The 26,997-nt window shown below is 39.4% G+C and overlaps 1 protein-coding gene across 1 annotated transcript in view; it reads left to right on the forward strand.

Moving 5' to 3' along the window:
- LOC125785907 (receptor tyrosine-protein kinase erbB-4-like) overlaps nt 1–26,997 on the forward strand; it is a 253,364-nt gene that overhangs the window by 217,563 nt on the left and 8,804 nt on the right. Inside the window, exons 20-25 of the mRNA XM_049470118.1 lie at nt 4,340–4,525; nt 23,764–23,919; nt 24,011–24,086; nt 25,067–25,213; nt 26,489–26,586; nt 26,717–26,860. Of these exons, the coding sequence (XP_049326075.1) occupies nt 4,340–4,525; nt 23,764–23,919; nt 24,011–24,086; nt 25,067–25,213; nt 26,489–26,586; nt 26,717–26,860 (807 nt within the window). The remainder of the gene's footprint in view (nt 1–4,339; nt 4,526–23,763; nt 23,920–24,010; nt 24,087–25,066; nt 25,214–26,488; nt 26,587–26,716; nt 26,861–26,997) is intronic.

Consider the following 26,997-nt stretch of genomic DNA (forward strand, 5'->3'; position numbering starts at 1 on the left):
TCCTTTTAAAATAAAAACGAATACAATGTAGACTAAATACATTAATCTTTCATTGAAAGGCTCTGTTTTTAAAACATGTGTCCATGATGGATTAAACCCTTTCAGGCCTGAATTATCTCCAGTGTCTGTAATGCATATTCTAGTATAAAATCTATATAAATCCAATTAACTAAAATATTTAATAGTTATTTTTATTCCCATTGCATTGGAAGCCTGTGTGTAGTATTATATTTATTTTAGAATCCCTAAACAGTAAAAAGCATGATTAAAAAGTGTTCTAAACCACATAAAAAATGTTGTTGTTAGTACTAGTACTACTTTATGGTTTATAAACTCATTCTTTGGCTGGTTCCTGGTCCATTCTGATGGACAACAGCTTTTAAATAGTGCTATATTTAAATAGTGCTATATTTATACTTAAATAGTGCTAACGTTGGCTCAACAGCATTGGTTTCATGGACCAACATTTTGGCCAGCAGACCTTCTTTAGCTTGATATTGGGTGTCAACCAGTATTTAATGGTGGGCTTATGCTGATCTAATGTTGGATGTTGTATAATGTTTAGAAGTGGGATTACATTGGCCTAATGTTGGGTGTCAACTAATGTTGAAAGTGGAGTTACAATGGCCAGAAGTTGGATGTCAACAAATGTTTCACAGTGAGCTTACAATGCGCTCTTTGCACAACTACTTCCGCATTCTCATCAGTGCTGCTCCAGCGTTTCCTGTTTGGCTTTTCCAATACACTCCTTATGGCAGTATTATCAGCTGGTGTTTACAAGAGCTTCTAAAAATGAACCTCAACGTCGAGGAGACCAGTAAAGCCTACCACTAGAAAACTAGAGAAAGGCTTTAAACTATATGCCTATAAACTATATCATACCTACACACTACAAAGTTTTTTTTCTTATATTTTACGTTAGCCCACATAGCTCAGCATTAGCTAGTATAGCTAACTAGCTTGCTAGGTGCATTATTGATAGTTTCTCCTGTTATCAAATGGAAGTCTAATAAAATGCTAGTAATAATAATAACGCAAACTATAATAATCATTATAAAAATAATTAGACAAATGCTGGCTATAATAATAAAAATGCTAGCAATAATAATAATAATAATAATAATAATAATAATAATAATAATAATAATAATAATAAAAATAGTACAATTTATAATAATATATAGCCATAATAATAATAATAATAATAATAATAATAATAATGCTAGCTATAATAATAATAATAATAATATCAAGCTATACTAATAATAAAAACGCTAGCTATATTAGTAAAAAATAAGAATACAAATGCTAGCTATAATATTTTAATAATATTAATAATAATAATAATTAGCTATTATAATAAAAATAACAACAATAATAATAATATCTCGCTATAATAATAATAATAATAATAATAATAATAATAATAATAATAATAATAATAATAATAATAATAATAATAATAATAATAAAAATGCTAGCTGGTGGATCATTCAGGCAAGTACGCTGATCTCCTCTCCCAAATACATGGAGCTTGGGTGCTGTAACGTTAATTATTCCATTTAAAAAGCAGTGGCACTGCATGCTTTGCCAGTCGTCTCCAAGCTTCTGACGTTTCTGGTTTAACCAGGTAGTCTGGTATGAAATGTTTGCTACAGACCTTTAATATGACGAAATGGTAAAGTGGTCCCGACTAATGTTCATTAGCCACTGTTTATTAGATTTATTAGCTTAAAGCTTCCTTAAAACTTAGCAGACGCCGTGCAAAAAGGAACACAACAGTGCTGAAAACGGCTTGAAAACTTCACGCTGGATACTCATTTTGACCTCTCGCTAGTAAAAAATGTATGTTTTGCCTATACAGGCGAATGTAAACAATACAACCGGAAACGTCCGAGCCGTATTATTTGAAAACGGAAATGCGTCAGAGCCGTGAGTGCAAGGAGCCTATAGCCTGACTTTAAGTGTTTAAAATGGGCTTACCTTGGCCTGACATAAGATGTCAACCAGTGTTTCAACCAATGTTTGATGATGTTTACGTTGGGTGTCAACCAGTGTATCACAGTGAGCTTATCTTGGCTTGATTTTAAGTGTCAACCAGTGTTTGATGGTGGGAGTACATTGGCCTAAAGCATACCTGTCAAGTTTTGGACTTAAAAATAAGGGATTTTTTCCACCGCCCCAACAGCCCAACCGAGGGCTTGTGCTTTATATATATATATATATATATATATATATATATATATATGAAATTGAAGGGTGCACAAATTTACAAGAAGGACATGGATCAGATATATTCCATAAGTAAATAATAGTCCTAAGGGGCCTACACAATTACTAATCTTTCATTAATACTTCTTTCTATTGTTCAGTCCACTCCTGATCAGTTCAGTTAATTTCAGCCCTCTTCACATTTTCTCTCTCTCCAGCTCAACCATCTCTTCTACCCCTTCTAATTAATACATTACACCACAATACTTGAGATTTAAACAAATTCTAACAAACCCTAAAACTAGCCCTGAACTAATAGAGTTTGGAAATGATAGTTATTGGCTGATCAGGCACATAAGGGCAGGGCATTATATATATATATATATATATATATATATATATATATATATATATATATATATATATATATATATATATATATATATTTTTTTTTTTTTTTTTCTCAAACCCTGAATATCTATCTAGCTAATTCTAAAGTTAAGCTAACTGAGTTACAAGCTGGATTTTATTAAACACACAATGGGTTGAATTTATGTTTTGATTCAGAGAAGAGTCTTTTTAACCAGCTATCAGAAACAATCTCATCACAGTTTACATGGGTAATTACTAATTACCTTTCTTTTAGAAAAATCTCTGTATATCCAGATTAGTTTTAACGACAGCTGCTCCGACTAGCTGCCTGAATTCACAGCGAGGGGAGGGGCGGGGCTTCCCCCACACTAAACAGCTCTCCGCAAAACCAGTAAGCTGATTGGCTGTTTCTCCTGAAAGGCGGGACTTTCTCCTTGAACCGGCACCACGATTGGTTAAGAGACACACAGCGGTCAGTGCTTTGTCGCCTATGGCCTATATATTTTTTTATTTAGTATAATACGGGAAATTTACGGGAAAATACTAATACGGGAGGACGGCGGGAAACAGGAGTAAAATATGGTAGTTTCCCGGCCAAAACGGGAGACTTGACAGGTATGGCCTAAAGTTGGGTGTCAACCATTGTTTCACAGTGAGCTTATCTTGGCCTAAAGTTGGGCTTCAGCAAATGTTTGACAGTGGGATTAAGTTGGCCTGATGTTGAGTCTCAACCAGTGTTTGATGGTGGGTTTACAATGACCTGACCTGATGTTGGGTGTCAGCCAATTATTAACTGCTGGCTTATGTTGACATGATGTTGGTTGTCATGTAATGTTTAAAATTGGGATTGGAGTCAATCAGTGTTTCACAGTGGGTTTACATTGGCCTGAAGTTGGGTATCAACAAATATTTGATGGTGGGCTAATGTTGGCCTGACATTGGTTGTCAACCAATTTTTCACAGTGAGCTTATGTTGGCCTGATGTTGGGTGTCAGCTTATAGTAGATGGGAAGCTTATGTTGACCAAATGTTGGGTGTCAACCAGTGTTTGAAAGTGGGATTACATTGGCCTAATATTGGGTGTCAACCGGTGTTATACATTGCTAATACGTTGCCTAATTTTGGGTGTCACCTGGTCTTTCATGGTGTGTTTATTTTGGCCTGACATTGGGTGTCAACCAATGTTTTAAGGTGGTCTTATGTTGACCTAATGTTGAGTGTACAATAATATTTAGAAATGGAATTACATTTGCCTAATATTTGGTGTCAATCAATGTTTTACTTTGAGATTATGTTGGCCTAATTTTGGGTGTTGAATGGTCTTTGATGTTTCACAGTGAGCTTGCACTGGCCTGATGTTGAGTCAACCAATGTTTGATGGTGGGCGTACATTGACCTGATGTTGGTTGTCAACCAGTGTTCGAAAATGGGTGTTCGAAAATTACATTGGACAAAGGTTAGAGTTAACCAGTGTTTCACAGTGACCTTATCTTTGCCTGATGTTGGTTTTCAACCAATGTTTCACAGTGAGCTTACGTTGGCCTGTAGTTAGGTGTCAACTGGTGTTTGATGAAGGCTTTTCATTGGCCTGACATTGCGTGTCCACAAATGGTTTACAGTGAGCTTATCTTGGTCTGACGTTTGGTGCCAGCCAATGTTTGATGGTGGGATTACGTTGGTCTGATGTTAGATGTCAACAAAAGCATGTTAAGGAAGTGGTCATAATCTCATAACATTTTCTTCCCCTGTCCACCAGGAGGCGCTGATCATGGCCAGCATGGAGCACCCTCACCTGGTGCGTCTGCTGGGGGTGTGTCTGAGCCCCACCATCCAGCTGGTGACCCAGCTGATGCCCCACGGCTGCCTGCTGGACTACGTCCACGAACACAAGGACAACATCGGCTCCCAGCTGCTGCTCAACTGGTGTGTTCAGATCGCAAAGGTACGGGCATTAGTTCAACACTCATAAACTTTCACTTAAATGGCCACTTTGATTTGAGTAAAATGAACATTGTTATATTGTTTTATTCTATAAACCACAGACAACATTTCTCCCAAATTCCAAATAAAAATATTGTCATTTAGAGCAGGAGTTCTCAACCTTTTCTACCTTACGGCCCACCTGTGTACAACTTGAAAGCGTCAAGGCCCCCTAATAATAATAATAATAATAATAATAATAATAATAAAATATCTAAATTAAAAAACAGAGTATAATAAACTCTTACTACCATAACTTTACCCTGAATCGGTAGGCTTTCCACAAACCAGAAATCAATATTTGGTGGAAGAACCCTTTTAATCACAGTTTTTTCATGCATCTTGGCATTATGTTTTCTTCTCCACCGGTCTTACACACTGCTTTTGGATAACTTTATGCTGCTTTACTCCTGGTGCAAAAATTTAAGCAGTTCAGCTTGGATTGATGACCATTCTGATCATCCGTCTTCCTCTTGATTAAATTCCAGAGGTTTTCAATTTGGTAAAATCAAAGAAACTCATCATTTTTAATGGCTGAGTGTAAACAGCCACAGTCGTGAATTCTGAGCAATTGCGTATCTGAGTCCTGTACTCCTCCGGCTCAGCGGTGAGTTTCTCAGGATCTCCGCTGATCGATAGCTCCTCTGCAGATCTTCTTCAGCAGCTGGTTGTATCTCTCTGATCGCCGCTGCTTCGCCGCTCAGGCCTGATTTCTGTATTTTCTCTCGGCTGGTACGGGCCCTCGGGACGCCGGCCCCTCAAATGGACCGTGAGACGGCCCCGCCACGCTAGCCCCGTTTACTCCAGCGTTCTTCTTCAGCGTCCCGCTGTCAGAGCGGCGTCCCGCCGAGCCCGGCCGCGCCCGCCCTCACCGTCTGGCACGTTCCGAAAGGCCCGAGCCACGGGGGCTGAGATTTGTTTCGGTGTGCTGGGTGGATTTCTAAAGCTGGTGCTGCGTCACGATCTGTGATCCGCGCTTCAGAACATGCCTGAGAATTACATTCAGGAATCGAGGAGGAAGGTAGAAAATAAAGCTAAATATATTTACGGTACATAATATTCTAATTTTCTGAAACACTGGTCTTTTGGGTTTTCATTGGCTTTAAGTCATAATCACACAATAAACACTTAGAATAGATCACTTTGTGTTTAATACATCTATATAATATAGTAGTTTCACATTTTGAACTCAATTACTGAAATAAAGTAACTTTTCAATGATATTCTAATTTTTTAGATGAGACTACTATGTCTCAGTGTCACAAGGAGGTGGAGAGCCACCATTGGAAAGAGTTTTGTTGGAAGGTTAAAATGAAGTACTTTAGAACCCCATTGGTGGCTTTTGCTTTTCAAAGAAATTGTGCTATGGTCGGCAATCATACTAGAAAAATAGAGAAAAAAATTTTGTTGATGGTTGCAAAAAAAAAGTAGTCAGTAGTCAGCCAACTGTCAGAAGTGTCCTGTAGACAGCATCCTATAGACAGTATCCAGTGAGCAGCATCCTGTGGGCAGCATCCAGTGGGCAGCATCTAGTGAGCATCATCCTGTAGGCAGTTCTGTAACCTGGAGCTGATCTGTGTGTGATATTCAGTTTTGGGTGGTTTTTTTTTTGATGACTAACAAAGTAGTTTACCTGTGGGAGATGTCCTGTAGGCAGCGATCCTGTGGACTGCGGTCCTTTGGGCAGTGCTCTATGGGCAGTGTCCTGTGGACAGCATCCTGCAGACAACATACTTTGTACAGTGTCCTTTTGGCAGTGTCCTGTAGACAGCATCCTGTGGGCAGCATCCTATGGGCAGCACCCTGTCTACAGCATCCTGTAGACAGCATCCTGTAGACAGCACCTGTAGAAAGCATCCTGTGAGCAGCATCCTGTGAGCAGCACCCTGTGAGCAGCATCCTGTGGGCAGCATCCTGTAGACAGCATCCTGTAGACAGCATCCTGTGACCAGCATCCTCTAGAAAGGCAGTTTCCTGTAGGCAGTGCCCTGTAGACAGCATCCTGTGGACAGCACCTGTAGACAGCATCCTGTGAGCTGCATCCAGGCAGCATCTAGACAGCTTCCTGTAGAAAGCATCCAGTAGTCAGCCAACTGTCGGCAGTGTCCTGTAGACAGCATCCTATAGACAGCATCCAGTGAGCATCATCCTGTAGGCAGTCCTGTAACCTGGAGCTGATCTGTGTATGATATTCAGTTTTGGGTGTTTTTTTTAATGACTAACAAAGTAATTTACCTGTGGGAGTGTCCTGTGGGAGATGTCCTGTAGGCAGCGATCCTGTGGACTGCGGTCCTTTGGGCAGTGCTCTATGGGCAGTGTCCTGTGGACAGCATCCTGCAGACAACATCCTTTGGACAGCGTCCTTTTGGCAGTGTCCTGTAGACAGTCTCCTATGGGCAGCATCCTGTCGACAGCCTCCTGTAGGCAGCTTTCTGTAGACATCATCCTGTAGAAAGTGTCCTGTAGGCAGTGTCCTGTAAACTGGAGCTGAACTGTGTATAATGTTTAGTTTTATGTTATTTAATGAGTAACAGAGTGAATTATATTCAGATTCGGATATCAGTGAAGCATGCACACCAGCAGTACAGTAAGTGTGTGTGTAGTGTGTGTGTTTGTGTGTGTAGTGTGTGTGTGTAGTGTGTGTGTGTAGTGTGTTCTTCATGACTAAGAGGTTTCTCATTCTCCGCTGAGCTGGGTTTCGGTTCTGCTGATGGTTCTGCGAGGCTTTCTTCACAGCAGCAGTAATAACCTGAGTGTGGGAATGAGATTAGTGTAATAGGGGATGATATATTCAAAGCAGATTAACTGCGGGGGTCCGACACCGCTGAAACACACACTCCGCCAGCGGGTAAGTGGGAATGAAATAGGGAAACGTTCCTCCTCCTCTTTCTCATTTACTCTCATACCATTTTACAAAGCGAGACTGACAGCATCCTCTCCTCTCAGCCAATCAGGGGAGAGAATCAGTCATTCAGGAACTGAACTCATAGAGCTCAGAGGGCTAGAGTAGAGCTGCGCTCGGTAACAATGCATGAATGCATGAAATGCATCAGCATGAAAATATGTTTCAATATGGCTAAATACATTATATTTAATAACGTTTAATATATTATTAATCAAAATGCCAATAAACAATTCTCACGTCGATAAATGTAGAGCATTATCAGTATCAGTCATGACTGCAGAGAACCAGAACTGTCCAAATTATTTTTTAATAGAATGCACAGTGCTTTTTTAATAAATTTATTCTCAGAACTGCACTGACTCTGATTGGCCTGATGATGGCGTCTAAGGGCCTATATTAAAAAAAGTAAGTTGAGTAGAAGTTGAAGTGTTTTTAGGCTCCATACTCAAGTAGAAGGAATAAAGTATTCAACATGTTTTGTACTTAAGTATTGGGAGTAGTTTATTGTAAAATATAGTACTGAAGTACTGAAAGAAGAACTAGCAGTGTTTTGTTTGCTATGGAAGATGTCCTGTGGGCAGGGTCCTGTAGGCCTCATCCTTTGGCCAGTGCCCTGTGGGCAGCCTCCTTTGGGTAAAAATGCTCTGGGAAACATACTGTGGAAAAGGACCCTATGGGAAACGTGTGCAGGGTCCTGTGGGCAAAGTTCTGTAGGTATTGTCTTGTGGGAAACACCCTGTGGACCGTGTCCTGGGGTCAGGGTCCTGTGTCCTGTAGGAACGGTCCTTTGGACAGCATCCTGTGGGAAAGGTCCTGTAGGAAATGTGTTGTGGGAGACATCCTCTTGACAGTGTCCTGTAGGCATGGTCCTTTGGGCAGTGTCTTGTGGTCAGTGTCCTGTAGACTGGCTCCTTTGGAAAGGTCCTGTGGGAAACATGCTGTGGCCAGTGTCCTTTGGACAGTGTCCTGTGGGCAGCATCCTTTGGGCAGTGTCTTCTGAGAAACATCCTGTGGGCTGTGTCCTGTGGGAGATATGCCATGATGATTGTCTATATCTGAAACATAAAAAAATATGGTGCCTACTCTTTCAGTGTACATCCATTTGCTTGTTTGTATAAAACGTTTAGTTCTTGTTTGTTGGAAAAAAAAATGTTTGTCAGAAGTTTACAAAAAAAACAAATGTGTTGCTTTTTTGTCATTAATTTTGTTTCTGGTCGATATTAATGATGTTTTGCTAGATTTTTTTAACAAAGTGAATGATAATTATACCAAAGTTATGTCCGACCCTGTTAAGTGATTGGCTGAGAGGCGTTCTGTGAGTGCCGTTATCAGCCGGTAATGCACCGTAACCGAATCTCTCCGTGTATTACTCCACTACATACAGTTAACCTAGCAACAATGCAGCGCTTACAAGCCAAACAGCACAACAGCTACAAACAGATCAGCAATGGAACTATTTTAACTGGCGGAGTTTTTTATAACCAAACAGATCCTATTTTCTCCTCCTCTTTAACTCTTTAAAATCTTTTAATAAACAGAGATAGTGGAACTGTGATGCCAATATTACACGTTACAGCACTCCCTCTTATGTGTTATTGTTATGACTCAACTATTCCAAATGTAAAAAAAAACAGATCTTCTTCATGCTTCTTCATGAACTGGATAAATTATAATCAGCTATTATCTGATACGTGTATGTAAATGCAGGTCCTCCACCTGTTATACAGCAGTTTTAAGAGCAGCGCAGGGTCAGGACTCTTGTAATTACACAGGGTAACGTCCTGCTGCTCCAGGCTGAGAACAGTGGAGCTTCTCGCGGCTTCAGATCAGAGTGAAACCCTGACGCTCCTCCTCTGTTCCTCCATGAATGATTTAACAGAGCTGGAGTGTGGAGAAGAGCGTGAGGAGCGATGCAGAGCAGAATTCAGATCTGTGAGTTCACTTTCAGGGCGGCTGGATTGAAGTGCGATGGTTAGTCTGTGTTTTCTGAGACGGATTTATAATGCAGAATAATTTAATATGGTCAAATATGGACTGTGCAGAAGAATGGACTTTCCATCCATTAACATCATTTCTGAATGTTCTTATATTGTAGTATTAATGATACAGCAAATATCACAACCTTACATATTCATGTTACATGAAATATTCAATCAAATATTCATTATTTTTATTTAAAAGTTGGAATGTACATTTTTAACAAATCCTTTTTTTTCCTAGCAATTTCTGTTGGGTTGGATAAACTTGGATAAGCAAACAGAATTATTTGGCAGAAAATGGCAAAGAATACGTAAAAAAAAAAAAAAAAAATTATACCAAACAAAGAAAAATCATATTTTAAGTCATATTTCAAGTTGTTATTTCTAACTTTAGGATTTTATTAAGGAGCAGCAGTTGGATTAACAATGTACTCCCTGTACAATAGAGCTTTAAGTTCATTTTCACTGTTTACACCTATAAATTTAACAAAATAAAGATATTTACATACTTATCACTCTAATTTTGAGTTTATTCAGTTTCCTACCTTTTCACAAACCATCTGTTTTCCAGCTGAAAGGTTCTGTACAGTTTAGCTAAGCTAACCTAGCCATAGCATTTGACTGTTTCCTGAAGTCTGATTGTTTCTCTCTGTGTAAACCTAACTCACTCAATTAATACTGAATTAATACTGAATTAATTTATGAGGTAGAGTCACCTGGAATTCAGGCTTTCAGTTAACAGCTGTGCTGAACTCATCAAGAGTTAATTACTTGAATTTCTCGTCTCTTAATTAAGTGTTTGAGAGCATCAGTTAAAGTAAAGTAGTGAAGAGGTAGAGTTACAGCTATGCAGTGAATAGTGAATATTTGAGTAATGTTGAGTATCTGAGTACCACAGTTAAAGCCGACCCCTGCAATGTGATTGGCTGAGAGGCATTCTATGTGTACCGTTATCAGCCGGTAACGCACGGTAACTGAAGCTCTCCATGTACAGTATTACTCTGCCACATATAGGTAACCTAGCAACGATGCAGCGCTTACAAGACAAACAGCACTACAGCTACAAACAAAGCAGCAATAGAACTATTTTAACTGGTGGAGTTTTTATAACCATTAAATTTGTTCAAAAGAAACACAATAAATTTGTTCAAAAGAAAATAAATACTTTAAGAAAAAATGAAGGTCAGTCAATCTAAAACATTTCAAGAACTTTAGTAAAAACCTTAGTTTTTAGTCTTGTGATTTAAGAGGTGTTTCTAATAAAGTGGCCAGTGACTTGAGGGTCATGGTGTGTGTTTCTGTGTTTCTAATAAAGTGGCCAGTGACTCGAAGGTCAGGGTAGGTGTTTCTAATAAAGTGGCCAGTAACTGGAAGGTCAGCGGAGGTGTTTCTAATAAAGTGGCCAGTGTCTGAAAGGTCATGGGAGGTGTTTCTAATAAAGTGTCCAGTGACTGGAAGATTAGGATAGGTGTTTCTATTAAAGTGGCCAGTGTCTGGAAGGTCAGGGGAGGTGTTTTTTAATAAAATGGCCAGTGACTGTAAGGTCAGGGGGGGGAGGGGGGGGGGGGGGTGTTTCAAATAAAGTGGCCAGTGTATGGAAGGTTTGTTATTGTGAGTTTATGCAGATATTATCTGTTCAGTTGTGTGTAATTGAATTTGGGAGTGTTTCTGAGTTTATGAATTGATATAATTATATATTTTTTATATAAAATCTCTATTTAAACTGTGAATCTGCTGCTGGAAACAGTGGGATTGTTGACATTTGCACATGTAAATTGTGTGAAAGGTAAGACTTAATTAAATGGATGGTGACATTTTGGAGGATTGTTTGAGGAGAGGTTTGGAGGGAGTGAGTCAGTGTTCTCCTGAGACCGACACCTTTCACCAGCCCAGTCAGAGAACTGAACTTCTTCATCTTTGCCTGTGTCTCATATGAGAAAACTATAGTTTGAAAGTCTTCAGCTCTGGAAAAAAATAGACCACTTAAAAATAATGAGTTTCTTTGATTTTATCAAATTGAAAACCTCTGGAATATTATCAAGAGGAAGATGGATGATCACAAGCCATCAAACCAAACTAAACTGCTCTTGAATTTTTGCACCAGGAGTGCAGGTTTAAAGTTATCCAAAAACAGTGTGTAAGACTGGTGGAGGAGAACATGATGCCAAGATGCATTAAAAAAACTGTGATTAAAAACCAGGGTTATTCCACCAAATATTGATTTCTGAACTCTTAAAACTTTATGAATATGAACTTGTTGTTTTCTTTGCATTATTTGAGATCTGAAAGCTCTGAATCTTTATTGTCATTTTAGCCATTTCTCATTTTCTGCAAATAAATGCTCTAAATGCTATGAATATTTTTATTTGGAATTTGGGAGAAAAGTCTGTAGTTTCTAGAATAAACCAACAATGTTCATTACTCATCATTTCTCAAACATAAACCTATAATTAGCAAAATCAATAATAGAAACTGAAGAGCTCTTAGTGAAGTATATATATATATATATATATATATATATATATATATATATATAATAAAAAATAAACACCTCCATCCACATGGTTGGGCACATACTTGCAAACTTGAACACATGTGGAAAGCTGTGCACCTGTCAGGGTTGACCCAGGCAGAGAGACGAGGAGGCGGACGTAATCAAAGGTAAGGTGAGAATTTTAATAAACAAAGAGACAAGTAAACACGTAACAACAAAATAACTAAACAAACGAGGGAGGCTAGAGGACATAAAACTAAACAAACAAGAGGTACTAGTGATAAACAAGAAACAAACGCTGGAAAAATAAACTAGGAATAAACAAGAGAGAGAGACTAATGATAAATAAACAAGGAGGCTATAAAACTAGACAGGATGAACTTAAACAGGGCAAGGGAATAAACTAGGGATATATATACAAGAACATAAAACAAGAAACTAAACTAGACAGAGGATGAATACACTAAACAGGGAAATGGAGTAAACTATGGAAACTAGAAACAAACAGAGATAAACACTAAACAAGGACCTAGGGCAATGACTAATGAAACACTGAGAGGCTAAGAAACACAGAGAGAGACAGAGAAACGCAGAGAGACAGACAACGGGGGACAGTGCAAAGACCGACCGAGGACAAGTAACAGAGGAAGTCTATATAACTAAACAAGAAACACACTGGGAGTGGAAACACCTGGGGAAGGGGTGGAGCTACAAATGAGACATGAGGTAATGGAAAATCACAGGCAGAACACAGGGGCACGGGTCACGTGGGACAACACAGGCACGAGGACAGACAGGAAACAGGGCCAGGCGTGACAGCACCTCAGTCAAGCACAGTTTTGCAGCGCAGATATTTCCAGTTACAGCTGAATTCACAATTTTAATCCCAGAAAAACGAACGCTCTTATTTACCTTTTAAAAAGCCATTTAAATGCTTGATTAAAGGGAGGATTACTGATTTCCTTGGGTTTTGAGTTGCACTCGGCGCTGCTGACTCAGCTCTTGATTGGTCCGGACGTGAAACAGCGCGTGGGTGGGGGCAGGGCTGGTGACGTCATTAGCACTGCATTGTTTAATATCGTGATATATATCGTCAAAAGAGAACATTTGCAATGTACATTTTTTCCAATATCGTGCATGAAAGTAAAAAAAATACTTCTTGTGTTTCATGCTCAGTTTTAATTGGCTGTTGATGGGATCCAGAGACTGTAAAAAAGATGGCCGCTGCGTCGCCGTTCCCATTCATTCAATAAAAATGAAGCCAAAGCCTCCCGCCATGTTGCCGATCCTGAAACCAGAGTCTGCGCAGTAGAGACCAGAGGAGGGAGAAAGACTGTCGAGAGACAGCCTACTCATTTAAATAACCCCGCCCCTGAGGACTGCCTCCACAGACCTCACACAGTCTATAGTCCCACCCATACAGTCATTGGTCCCACCCCGGCTGGGTGTAACCCAGCCCTTTTACAATAACCACACCTTTTAGAATAGAGCTGAATCACGTTTTAAAAAACGAATTCTGTGGGAATAATGGAGGTAGAATTACTGTATATCAGAAAAAACCTGCTTCAAAAGTAGTCTGTTTTGCCCATAGACTGTGTATAGCTGGACAGAGCATCGTCTCTCAAAAGTGAAGCCACCACAGGTCGGGCGCCCCCTGCTGTTCGGTTTCAGGAAGCTGTGTAACTCCACCCATTCCCATAGGTTTCAATGGCAAAACAGACAACTTTCAATCACGTTTTTTTTAATATACTGTAATTCTACCTCCTTTATTTAAATGCAACAGCTAGTGTAACCTCTGCTTATATTGTTAATTTTATATCCCCACAGAATTCCTTTTAAAAACGTTATTCAGATCTATTCAAAAAAGGTGTGGTTATTGTAAAAGGGCTGGTTATGGGCGGGACCAATAACAGTCGTCAGCTCCGCTCCGCCCCGCCCTGCAGCCTGTGACCGCGAGGCAGCCCTCAGGGGCGGGGTTATTCAAATGAGAAGGCTGTCTCTCCTCAGTCTTTCTCCCTCCTCTGGTCTCTACTGCGCAGATTCAGGTTTCAGGATCGCCAACATGGAGGAAGATTTTGGCTTCATTTTCATTGAATGAATGGGAACAGCGATGCGGCCTCCATCTTTTTTTTACAGTCTCTGGTTTTGCCATTAAAACCTATGGGAATGGGTGGGGTTACACAGCTTTCTGAAACCGAACAGCAGGGGGCGCCCGACCTGTGGTGGCTTCACTTTTGAGAAACGATGCTCTGTCCAGCTATACACAGTCTATAATGGGATCAGTCAGATGGAAAAACTCTAACGTATTTGACACAGTCTGACTGGTCAGAACATGATTAGGAGTCCAAAAATCACACACTTCTCAGTTCTCTTTCCAACGTCCAATCACCTTCAGACTAGAGTCAACCAGCACAGACTCCTCCAGAATCAGAATCAGGACTAAAATCAGGGGAAATGGTTTATCGAGTGTAACCTTTAGCTTTACTGAGCTCTGCTTGTTGGAAGAATTGCCTGGTCATGGTTTCCTTAAGCGTTTTTCGCTTTGCTGTTGCAGCATCTAAAAAATTTACCCTCCACTTTCATTCTGTGCAGTGTGCCGTGCTCCGAGTCCCAAACCACTCCTCCAACATCTTTACGCTCCTTCTTTTCTCTCTCTAATTAGCCCCTGACCATCCTGTGAAGCTAATCCTTGTTCCTCTCGAGCCAGAGGTGAGCGAGCGTTGTAATAAGGCACAGAGGAACCACCTCTTAACACCCAGCCGAAACTTTAGCCTCTATTAATTCATGCATAACAGCAGAAGTCTAACAGGGCTGGACTACAGGACATCAGGGTAATATCTCCCTCGCTGGCTTTTTTATGCCAGCTTTCACGACTAGCATGCTAAACATCTGTTAAATGCTAATCTTTGGCATGCAACTTTTGATTGGGTTACTTTTACCTTTGTTTGGCCATCTGTGAACGAAGACTTAAGGACTTAAATCATTAAAAACCCAGACTGCAGAGCGCTGAGTGGTCCAGTGGTCTAAAGCTCATGCAGCTTGCCATTAACTACCAGAGCCCCGAGAGAGCACAGTTGTGGGGACTAAGCCCGATATTATACTCAGCAACCGGGGTGTTGGCACAAGTGGTGTGAGACTAAGCCCCATATTACACTCAGCAACCGGGGTGTTGGAACACAAGTGGTGTGGGACTAAGCCCCATATTATACTCAACAACCCAACTAGGTTTGTCGCACTAGTTGTGTGGGACTAATCCCCATATTATACTCAGCAACTGGGGTGTTGGCACACAAGTTGTGTGGGACTAAGCCCCATATTATACTCAGCCACCGGGGTGTTGGCACACAAGTAGTATGGGACTGATCCCCCATATAATACTCAGCAACTGAGGTGTTGGCACACAAGTTTTGTTGGACTAATCCCCATACTATACTTAGCAACCCAACTGGGGTGTTGGCACAAGTTATGTGGGACTAATCTCCAATATTGTACTCAGCTACTTGGGGGTTGGCACACAAATGATGTGGGACTAAGCCCCATACTATACTCAGCAACCCAACTGGGGTGTTGGCACAAGATATGTGGGACTAAACCCCATATTATACTCAGCAACCGGGGTATTGGCACAAGTGGTGTGGGACAAAAAAGCCCCATATTATACTCAGCAACTGGGGTGTTGGCACATAAATGGTGTGGGACTAAGACCCATATTATACTCAGCAACCGGGGTGTTAGCACAAGCAATGTGGGACTAAACCCCATATTATACTCAGCAACCCAACTGGGGTGTTGGCACAAGTAGTGTGGGACTAATCCCCCATATTATACTCAGCAACCGGGGTGTTGGCACACAAGCGGGGTGGGGACTAATCCCCATATTATACTCAGCAACCGGGGTGTTGGCACATAAATGATGTGGGACTAAGCCCCATATTATACTCAGCCACCGGGGTGTTGGCACACAAGTAATATGGGACTAATCCCCCATATAATACTCAGCAACTGGGGTGTTGGCACACAAGTAGTGTGGGATTAATCCCCATATAATACTAAGCAACCAAGGTGTTGCCACCAACGGTGTGGGACAAAACCCCATATTAAAGAGATAATTTATGATTTTTCTTTCCTGGGTGGTCCTGATGAGAGCCAGTTCCATCATTATAATGTTTTTGATGGTCTTTGCAACCGCACTTGAGGATTCTTGAGAATATTAATATATATATATATATATATAATTCTGTCCTTAATATTTTATGTATTCTGTGCATAAATAATAAAAAAAACCTTGTTTAACATTCCCCTCTTCACTGTTGTATTATCCTGAATAAAACCTGGGTATTGATGGGCTAAACACACTATAGATTTCTAATCTCTCTCTTAAGAAGACAAAGAGGGTAAATATTATGCTGTTCAGGTACCCAGAGGCTTTACTGTAATCAGCGTCTGTATTGATCGGCTGCTCAGGCCCCTGAAGTAATCTGTTTTAAATACACTCACAATGGCACTCGTGGGAGTCCGAGCGATCGGCCATTAAAGTGTATTACCTGGGGCTCGGTGCCTGGAGTCAGAGAGGAGGAAACAACTGATTTTCAGAATAAACCTTCAGATAGTTCAGTTTGTAAATTACATTAAAGGAGATGTTAAATTAAACACTTTCTATAACCCCAAATGGGAAAAAAGATGGAACAATATGGCAAATGCAGTACAATACAGAGTTACTATATTCACTAATACCACTTACAACTTTACTACTGTACACAACACAAGCCTTATTATGTTCACCATGGCCAGAAGAAGCTCCGCCCACTTCTAGCCTGCTGCTAACCCTGGCTAACACTGCTGGAGCAGCATTAGCATGAGTGCTAGCTCTTTTGCCGTTGAGAGGTGAGTATTGTTGGCCTGCTATCTAATATCGCCCTCGCTTACCAGATCACTCAGGGTTCCTCAGTGTCTCGCGGCAGTAATGTACATCTGTAAATCTAAGCTTACTGTAAATAAACGGAAATGCTTTACCCACCAAAATAAACAGTTTTTAGGAGAGAAATCTGTGTAGATTAACCTTCAGCACTCGTTTGACTTTAAAGGAAAATGTTTTAAGAATTACGGTTTTGTTTACTCAGCTTAGCTTAGCTTTTCTAAATTAGAAGGGAAACAAGGGGACACCCCTGTTCCTTACTAGTGTCAAATAATACGCTTTATAACAGGGGTGTCCAAACTTTTTTTGTTGGGGGCCAGAAGGAGAAATATATTTGAAGTCACGGGCCACAGACTCTCTAATAAAACAAATAATGAAATATACCACTTTAAATAATATTTTTTACCTGATTATTTTATTTACACAATGTTGACAGTGTTGTGTAAACTAAGATTTTTCAAATTGATGTTTAATTTCATGATGTCTCTTAATATTAAACTCCTTTATTATGACAACTTTTAGACTCTTTGGCGCGTTTTTCTGCGCTAGAAATGCGCACTCTCTCTGCTTTTAGACTCTTTTACCCGTTTTTTTTCTGCTATAGAAATGCGCACCCTCCTCGCTTTTAGACTCTTTGGCCCGTTTTTCTGCGCTAGAAATGCGCACTCTCTCCGCTTTTAGACTCTTTGGCCCATTTTTTCTGCGCTATAAATGCGCACTCTCTCCGCTTTTAGACTCTTTGGCCACTAAAAAGTTCTGTATCAGGTCTGGCAGTATGGCAGAAAGCGTCAGAATCAGTCATTTCTCCGCTTTTAGACTCTTTGGCCCAATTTTCTGCGCTAGAATTGCGCACTCTCTCCTCTTTTAGACTCTTTGGCCCGTTTTTCTGCGCTAGAATTGCGCACCCTCTCTGCTTTTAGACTCTTTTGCCCTGTTTTTCTTCGCTAGAAATGCGCACTTTGAATCTCACATTATAAAAACCTGCTTAACAGTGGGCCAACTTTCATTCTATTTCTAAAATACCTCGCAGTTTGGACACCCCTGCTTTAGAATCTAGAGTGCCGTATGTAAGAAAATAGACAAGAAAATACATGTTTATTAAAAGTGCGCCTTATAATCCGATGTGCTTACAGTGTGAAATACAGTAACTGAAGGCATGTCAGAGCATCGTTTCCACACAGTGCTAAAAAGTTCTGTATCAGGTCTGGCAGTGTGGCAGAAAGCGTCAGCATCAGTCATTTCTAGCTGAAGTGAAATGGTCCAGAATTGAGACCGGTGTCCTCGGAGCCTGGCGATCCGTGGCCTGCACCGTTTGTGTGCCGGGAGGGTCCTCCATGTGGAACGCCGGCTCCGGCAGCAGCAGGGAGATGATGGATGAACTGGTGTCTCCCTCTCTCCCCCGGCCGTCTGTTCTATTGATTAATTCCCACATTTGTCCGAGGCGCCGGAAAGGTTCGGGCCTAAACGCGCTCCGACACAATGTGCTTGACTCAGCTCTCGTCTCGGCCCTCGTACTTATTCACATTCCTGTCGTCGCCGCATAAGTACCCCCGAGCTGCAATGATTCTTACCTATTAGCTACAATAGATGGCCTGTCCGGCTTCAGCACTGCGTGATTTACATCGCTGAGGACCACGTTTCCCATAATTCCATTCAGGACACGGGCTTCAGCAGAAGAAATCCAAGTTTATATACTGTAGTTTTCCCCTCAACTCAAATATCACCATTCAGTTTACCCTTGTGAAAAAAGTATACCTTAGTTATGTTGAAATATGTGTTTGTATTTAAAATTATTACTGATTTTGGTATTTATAGGTTTATGTTTGAGTAAAATAAACATTGTTGTTTTATTCTATAAACTACAAACAACATAAAGATAACAGAGCCTTAAATAATGCAAAGAAAACAAGTTCATATTCATAAAGTTTTAAGAGTTCAGAAATCAATATTTGGTGGAATAACCCTGGTTGGTTTTTAATCACAGTTTTTTCATGCATCTTGGCATCATGTTCTCCTCCACCAGTCTTACACACTGCTTTTGGATAATTTTATGCTGCTTTACTCAGATCATCCATCTTCCTCTTGATTATATTCCAGAGGTTTTCAATTTGGTTAAATCAAGGGAAAGCATCATCATTAAGCTGAATATACCAGCCATATGTTGTTTTTTAACACAATTTAAGTATATTTGTGTGAGCTGTGTCCAACTGAACATTAAAAACATATTAAAAGTGTGATTAAAGTAAAGATTTAACATCACATTCATTTTAAAGAGTGACCAATAAACTGGCAAAAACAAAAGCAGGATATATCATTGTGAGCAACAGCTGTTAAAGTTAATTTATTTTAACAATAAACTACTTTTAAAGTATAGTTTTAACAAAAGTTTAAAAAAATATATTGCAGAAATACCAGCTCCTAGGACATTTTTAGTGAAAGTAAATGTTTTGTCAAATAATACTAAGTATATATTTTTATTAAGTACATCACCAGTAATGAAAAAAATTAAAGGTATGCTGAAATACTGATTAAGAAACTAAAAATGTAAGTATAAAGTGAAAAAATATACTTTAAATATTATAGCATATAATCTTAAGTACATTATATATTACTCATTATATGTAAATATACATCTTTTTCACAAGGGAAAACATGGTAACACAGTAAAAACACGGTAATCGTTTTATAGTGAAGATACATGGCTAATACGTAGTTTCAGATTTAGCATTCGCAAAAGTTGACTATCAAGTGAATTGAACGGAACCTCAAACAGTACACAGTGAATTAGCCAGCAGACTTCGTCTGAGGGAGGGATCTGTACCTACTGTCCGTGGCAAATCAGCAGATGAGCAATATGTAAGAACTTTCAAATAATACGTTTTGTGCAGTTAAATGATTTTTTTGCCTGGTTACTAGCTTAAATCATAGGCTTATTTTGAAGTTTAAATGAATAAATGATTTAGAAATTAATTATTAATTATTCTGTATATTCTAAAAAATGATTTAAATTATACATCAACTGCTTTAAATGCTAAAAAAAAATGATTGAATAATGACTATAGATAATTCTGTGTCTACTTAAAGTGATTCAATAACTACTATAAATGATTGTATATCAGTAACGTCAGCAGCAAGGATTCAGCAATTCTGCTGTAGATGATTCATGACATGATTCAGTATCTGCTATCAGTATCTGTAATGAATGATTCTGTGTCTTCTATCAAAGATTCTGATATATATATATATTATGAATTATCTATTATTACTGATTGTGTATCTGCTGTAATTGATTCAGTAACTGTTAAAAAATATATATTTTTCAGTCTTCATCCTCTATAAACGAATCAGTATCTATTATCTATATCTACTGTAATTGATTCAGTAACTACCATGAATGCTATATATGATTCTATAACTTCTGTAAATGATTCTTTATTAGCTAAAATATTGATTCAGTGACAAATGATTCTGTATAAACTGTAAATGATTCAGTATCCATTATCAATGATTTTGTATTCACTGTAATTGATTCAGTAACTGCAAGTCATTCCTTATCTATTATCAATAAATTAGTGACCAATATAAACAATATAGTGCTTATTAAATAAATGAGTCTAGTAGAAATAAGGGTGACACTTTCTATGAATGTCATCTCTATAAGACTCTATAAACATACTCATAACACATTATAATGCATTTATAAGGCATTATAAACATGGCTATACATATTTATAAAAATAAATAAATTAGTATAATTAAAGTATAATTCATCATAGCCATGTCATGTTTCTTATGCATCATGAACTGTGATTATAACGCATTAATAGCTGTGTTTATAACATGTTATACGTCAATACCAAGAAACTCAGTCCCAGCTTGCAGACTGTATCATGACTAAAACAGCTTCCGACTTATAAAAAACACACCCTCACTAGTCCTATAAATATATTTTTAACCACTGATAAATTACTCTTGCCTTGAACGTAATATTAATTATAGTTAATTATAATGTATTATAACAGGTCGTTGTGCGCTCTAAGTAAAGTGCCTGACTTTCATTGTGGGACTAGATTATTAACGATATATATACACTATTTTAACATATATACTGTAAGCACAGCTTATAATGATCACAAGTCATAATGCTTAATAAACATGGCTATAATGGGTTATGCATTTTTATAAATATTTATAGCCATGTTTATAATGCCTTATGATTGCATTATAATATGTTATGAATGTGGTTATAAAGTCTAATAGAGATGACATTCAAAGAAAGTGTTACCGAAATAAATCTACAACAATTATTTACTATAAATAATTCATTAAGTGTTTTGGTACTTATGTTTGAGGTTGATAAATTAAATGAGGGGCATCTTTTTATTATAGGAAAATCTCTTGTAGATAAAATAAAATAGTAATGTATTGTGCCCAAAAAAGACCATTTTCCTCTTCTTCAGTGCTGTAGTTTTGCTCGGCTCAGATTAATCATATTAAATATATTAAATATCATTCCATTGGCACTGGAGCTGTAAATTTGGGGACCTGTTGGGGTCTCCAGACCACCCACCGCCCATTGCAAACCATTAATTTTGGGTCAGTTTCAGATTTTAATTTGCTCAATTGTGGATTTTAATTTGCTCTGTACAATTACTCCACTGGATGCTGCTGAATAAAATATTTATCTGTGTTTATTAATCAGTAAAGTGATTAAATTGAGCTGGTTATTTAACACTCAGAGCAGACCTTCTCCTTTACCCTCGTCCTTTTTTCTCTTTCGGTCTGTGTGCAGGATATAGATCACTGACCAGTAAATGAAAATGAGATTTTTCACACTGTCCCCATTAGTTCTCTCGGCTCGCTGTGGAGGACTGTGTTCGTTAGCATAAGTAATGAACATGCTGGCTAACACATCTATTTCCTCGCTGCCTAATTACCTTGAAATTGCAGAGTTGCAGCACCTTGATGACGGAAGTTTGATATTTCTCTGTTCATTGACTCCATTGCTCTCCACCCTTTTCAACCCCAATGATGAGTATGATGACTCAGTCATGATGATTCACAAATATATTTTTTGTTTAAAGCTTTCCTTCCACTAAATCCTCTTGTTCTCGTTGTTTGTGAAATAAAGTAGGTCTCTCTGAGTTGTTTATGATGCTGCACATGATGAAATTCTTCCTCAAACTCCATTATCTGCAGCAACTAGTAAAAGAAAATATTCAGAAAAACGAGTCGATCAGGAAAAGCACCGTATCTACATCAACCCGTGAATTAGTATTCATGGCCCTGCCCACCACGGCTCGGGACCGCCCACAGGCAGAGCTGAAGCCGGGCAGCGACTCTGTCTCGTCAGATAGGAGGAGCTAAGTAACAGTGCTAGAAACAGCATGCAGTTCATTCCTGTGTTATTTGTGCGAATAACACATCAGTGTTTATATACTTTACCCAGTAATTCAGAGCTAAGAAACAAATGGTTAGGATTTGTTTATGGAGGAACAACACCACCAGGCAAGTACTATTGAGATAGGTAGGTGTAAAAACAGTTTAGAACAGTTCTGTTTACACTAGTTAAAATAAAAAGTGGATTTTTCATTTCTGGACCTGGACTACACACCTCTGTGTGTAAGTAACTATAGGTTTAAATAGGATCTCCGGTGGATTTGGCCATTTTTTACAGAGACTCTAAGACTAGTGGCTGAACTGCACTTAGCAGGGCTTTATTACACATGTTGTGAAGTAACATTGGACATTGCAAAGACTGTTATTAGTGTAAAAATGTCTTTATTTTAACCAAAATTTTATCGTTTCTACCTTCCCACTTCTACACTGGACAAAAGAAGCATTATACCGGGTCACCAGAGCACTTTTTAATACAAAATCCAGCTCACATGGCATTCATTTATACTAGAGATGTGATCCAGCAGCTAAACGGTTGTGGGTTCAAATTTCTGGACTGGGATGCTGGTAAACTAATGTCAAAAGTAATTAATAATTCAGCAGATAGAATGTTGTGAGTTCAAATTCCAAGACTGGGAGGCTGATAAACTAATGGTAAGATAAGTGATCAATCAGCTAGAAGGTTGTGGGTTTAAATACCAAGACCGGGAGGCTCATAACCTTATGGCAAAATAAGTGATTCAGCAACTAAAAAGTTGTGGGTTCAAATTTCCAGCACTGTAAGACTGGTAAACTAATGGCATAAGAAGTGATTCAGCAGCTAAAAAGTTGTGGATCCAGATTGCAAAACTTGGAGTCACATAAACTAATGGCAAGAGAAGTGATCCAGCAACTAGAAGGTTGTGTTCATATCCCAAGACTGGGGGGCTGGTAACTTAATGGCAGAAGAAGAAATTAGCAGCTATGAGGTTGTGGGTTCAAATTCCAGGACTGGGAGTCTGGTTACCTAATGGCAGAAGAAGTGATCCAGCAGCTAGAAGGTTGTCGGTTCAAATTCCAAGTCAAGGAGGCTGGTAAACTAATGGCAAGAGAAGTGATCCAGCAGCTAGAAGGTTGTGGGTTCAGATTCCAAGACTCAGAGGCTGGTAAACTATTGGCAAGAGAAAAGATTCAGCAGCTAGAAGGTTGTGGGTTCAGATTCCAAGCCTAGGAGGCTGATAAACTATTGACAAGAGAAAAGATTCAGCAGCTGGAAGGTTGCAGATTTAAATTTTAGCACTGAGAGGTTGGTAAACTAATGGCAAGATATGTTATCCAGCAGCTAGAAGGTTGTGGGTTCAGATTCCAAGACTAGGAAGCTAGAAATAGGGGACTTTGGAAGGTAGAAGATTGTGATCCGATCCCAGGAAACTTTTGAAAGGATCCAAGGGAATGAAACCCACAACATTTTTTTTCAGTCCTTTACCATCTTGTAACCAAAGTGTTGATAGAATGATTTGCTCTTTTTCAGGGGATGATGTACTTGGAGGAGAGACGGCTGGTCCACAGGGACTTGGCAGCCCGTAATGTTTTGGTCAAATCCCCCAACCACATCAAGATCACTGACTTCGGCTTGGCTCGCCTGCTGGACACTAATGAGAAAGAGTACAACGCTGATGGAGGGAAGGTTAGGATCTGAAATTGCTTTATCAGGAAAATGACCAGCTTCATATGCATGATGCTATATGATAACTGTATGATCTTGGTCTTTTTTGCAGATGGCCATTAAGTGGATGGCACTGGAGTGCATTCACTACAGAAAGTTCACCCACCAGAGTGACGTCTGGAGCTATGGTGAGTAATTTTAGGTCTTAAGCTTTAGCTTGATTCCCACTTGTTTTGGCACAACATGGAATTGACTTAGTAGTCTGAACACTTAAATTAAAAAAAGCATCTCATTACCAAGAGATTTCTATAATAAAGTGTGTGTCTTGGACAAACCTAATGGTTTACTGATGGTTGTAATTTAATAGGTAAAAGTGATCCAGCAACCAGAAGGTTGTGGGTTCAGATTCCAGGACTGGGAGCCTGGTAGTCTAATACTAAAATAAGTGATCAAGTAGCTAAAAGTTTGTGGGTTCAGATCCTAGGACTTTGTGACTAAATTTATGGTAATAGAGATAATCCAGCATCTAAAAGTTTGTGAATTCATATCCCAGAATTTTGTAATTGGCAAACTTTTGTTAAGAGCAGTGATCCAGCTGATTGAAGGTTGTGGATTCAGATCCCAGAGATTTGTAATTGGCAAACGTTTCTTAAAATAAGCGATAAAGCACATAGAAGGTTGTGGGTTCAGATTTTCAGACTTGGTGGTAATTAAAAACAACCTTATGGTAATAGGGATAATCCAGTGGATTAAAGGTTCTGGGTTTAGATCCCAGAACTTTGTAACTGGCAACGTTTGTTAAGAGAAGAATGTGGGTTCTGATCCCAGGCTTTTGCGACTAACCATATGGTAATATAGATAGTCCAGCATCTAAAAGCTTGTGGATTCAAATCCCAAAACCTTATAATTGGCAAACTTTTGTTAAGAGAAATGATCTATCAGTTAAAATGATGTGGGTTCAGATTCCAGAACCTTGTGACTAACATTATGGAAAGAGAGTTAATCCAGCAGATGAAAAGTTGTGGGGTCAAATCCCAAACAGTGAGGTTGCTAACCTGTAAGTTTGTAAGTTAAGCAGGTCACTAAATGTTGGCTTGGATAAAATAATAAATATGTGAAAATTATATGAACTAATTAACTAATTAGTTGAATTTCATCCTCATATCAGGAGTAACCATCTGGGAGTTGATGACATTTGGAGGGAAGCCATATGATGGAATTCCTCCCTGCGAGATTCCGGAAATCCTGGAGAAAGGAGAACGTCTGCCTCAGCCGCCCATTTGCACCATAGACGTCTACATGGTCATGGTTAAATGTGAGTCACACATCCCATATGATAGGATGCAGCACCTGCACAACAAGTTAAGTTGTGAAACTATATGGTGCCCTTAAAATCCTTTAATTTTCCCCAAAATCAATGGTATATTGGCTTATATATGAATTTTACCAGTCAGGTTTTAAGGAGCAGTAAAGCCACTCCACTGAAGTACAGGGTTATAAGGGTGAGTTTTCAGCAAAGTTTCTCCAGCACTAAGGCTGGAGCAGTATTAGCATTAGCTGCTAACCTCAGCGCTAGCTAGTTCTTTCACCGTTCAGAGGTGAGTATATCAGACTGTTGTCTGCATGTTTACCATGTTAAAACAAACTACGTGGCTGGAACTGCTAGCTGATAGCACCCTAGCTTACCAGAACACTTAGGGTTCGTCAGTCTAGCACTATCGGGAAACTTTTACGTCCAACTAGTATTGCTAATCTGAGTTTAGTAATAAACCTCCACTGTTGGGCGTGGTGATCTGGAAGTGAGGTGGGTTCAGGTAAATATCTAGAGTTTTTGTATCTTGGTGGTGGGAAATACAGGTGCGCCACTAACCGATTAAAACCCTGACAACAGTCAGCCGCCCAATCCTATCCATGCAGTAGTGTCGTGCTCGTTGCACAAATCCAGCTTTTACATCCAAAATAAACAGAATAAAACAACACTACTGTTCCCTTAAATGAGCTGCTGGAGTATCTTCACAGTGTGAACGAGCAGTTCAGTATCTGTTTCTGCTAAGACACATAAAATTGCCACGCTGTTAAGATACGAACGCGCCAAAGTCAGAGCTCACCTGCTTCTAAAAGGGAATGACTTATGGAACACTGATTGGTTTATTTCATTTCGTGCTACGCCTAAAACAAACCAATGATTAATTAAGATAATTAGTTTATGCCTTTTGCGCATTTTGAGCTGCATAAGGCGGATGTTTGTGCCCTCATGATACTAAAGACACACCGACTGATGTCTCCGAGTTTGCAGTAGCTCTTGTATAAGCACCATTAGCAGCACCATAGAAAAAAAATATTTTTTTGGCTTCACAGGGATGATCACAGAAGCACTGATGCCATTTATTAAAACATTTTGTCCCCTTCCACTCAAGAATACTATTGCTTTCCACAATTTAAAAGCTTTTCTGCTGGAGATTCTGTTTAAAAAGACGTCGTTTGGAAGTGCGTTTGGAGTCTAACCCCATCTATCACTGATGTCTGAACCATAAAAATTGAGTTTTTGGCTGGAATTATAACCTTGTCATGTTCTGTCTCCTCCGTAAAGGTTGGATGATCGATGCTGACAGCAGACCCAGGTTTAAAGAGCTGGTGGCAGAATTCTGCAGGATGGCCAGAGACCCTCAGCGGTACCTCGTCATCCAGGTGAGAGAGGAGCACGGGACAAGATAAATGTCCTCATTGTTATCTTCCTGCATAATAAACGACGTGTCCTGCGCTCTGTAGTCCTCACACAGTGCGCAGGTAGAGAGTAATTGGGCTGTGTTTGTCTCAGGGGGACGACTGCATGAAGCTGCCCAGTCCAAACCACAGCAAATTCTTCCAGAGTCTTCAGGACGAGGACGACCTGAGGGACCTGATGGACATTGAGGAGTATCTGGTACCTCACCCATCCCGAGCTCAACCCGACTCTAAACAGGTACGAGAAGTTTTGTACCTTTATAAGCTTAGGGCTGGATGATGTGGTCGTTGTGTTGTTTTTGATCAGCAGTGTTTTTTATCTTGGAATTCTCCCATGAAGACCATTTTCACCCAGTCTCTTATTTCTTATTATTG

This window comes from Astyanax mexicanus, chromosome 21 (genome assembly GCF_023375975.1).
Source record: "Astyanax mexicanus isolate ESR-SI-001 chromosome 21, AstMex3_surface, whole genome shotgun sequence".
In the NCBI taxonomy this organism is placed as follows: domain Eukaryota; kingdom Metazoa; phylum Chordata; class Actinopteri; order Characiformes; family Acestrorhamphidae; genus Astyanax; species Astyanax mexicanus.